Source organism: Tupaia chinensis, unplaced genomic scaffold (assembly GCF_000334495.1).
Source record: "Tupaia chinensis unplaced genomic scaffold, TupChi_1.0 Scaffold144326_1, whole genome shotgun sequence".
NCBI lineage: Eukaryota > Metazoa > Chordata > Mammalia > Scandentia > Tupaiidae > Tupaia > Tupaia belangeri.
The window spans coordinates 782,275-782,619 of record NW_006204184.1 but is presented as its reverse complement, the minus strand read 5'-3'; the positions used below and the strand labels follow the sequence as shown (position 1 = coordinate 782,619).

Genomic DNA, 345 nt, shown 5'->3' with positions numbered 1-345 from the left:
AAACCCCCTGCTCCTCCTGCACCTCCTGCCTCACCTGAAACTCCTGCCTCATCTGTAGCTCCTTCCTCACCTGCAGCTACAGCCTCACCTTCATTTCCTTCATTTCCAAATCCTTCCTCACCTGCAGCTCCCTCCTCACCTGTAGCACCTACCTCACCTCCAGCTCCTGCCATACTCACAACTCCCATCACACCTGCCACTCCTGTGTCACCTGCAGCTCCCTCCTCATCTGACAGTCTTGCCTCATCTGTGTCTCCTGCCTCACCTGCATATCCCTCATCTGCAGTTCCTTCCTCACCTGCATATCCCCCCTCACCTGCAGCTCCCTTCTCACCTACAGCTCCC

The 345-nt window shown here is 56.5% G+C and overlaps 1 protein-coding gene across 1 annotated transcript in view; it reads right to left on the bottom strand.

Annotated features, from left to right (window-relative positions):
- The window catches only part of LOC102480263 (paraneoplastic antigen Ma6F), a 7,179-nt gene that overhangs the window by 2,640 nt on the left and 4,194 nt on the right, over positions 1–345 (bottom strand). Inside the window, exon 4 of the mRNA XM_027767579.1 lies at positions 5–163. Coding sequence (XP_027623380.1) covers positions 5–163 — 159 coding nt within the window. The remainder of the gene's footprint in view (positions 1–4; positions 164–345) is intronic.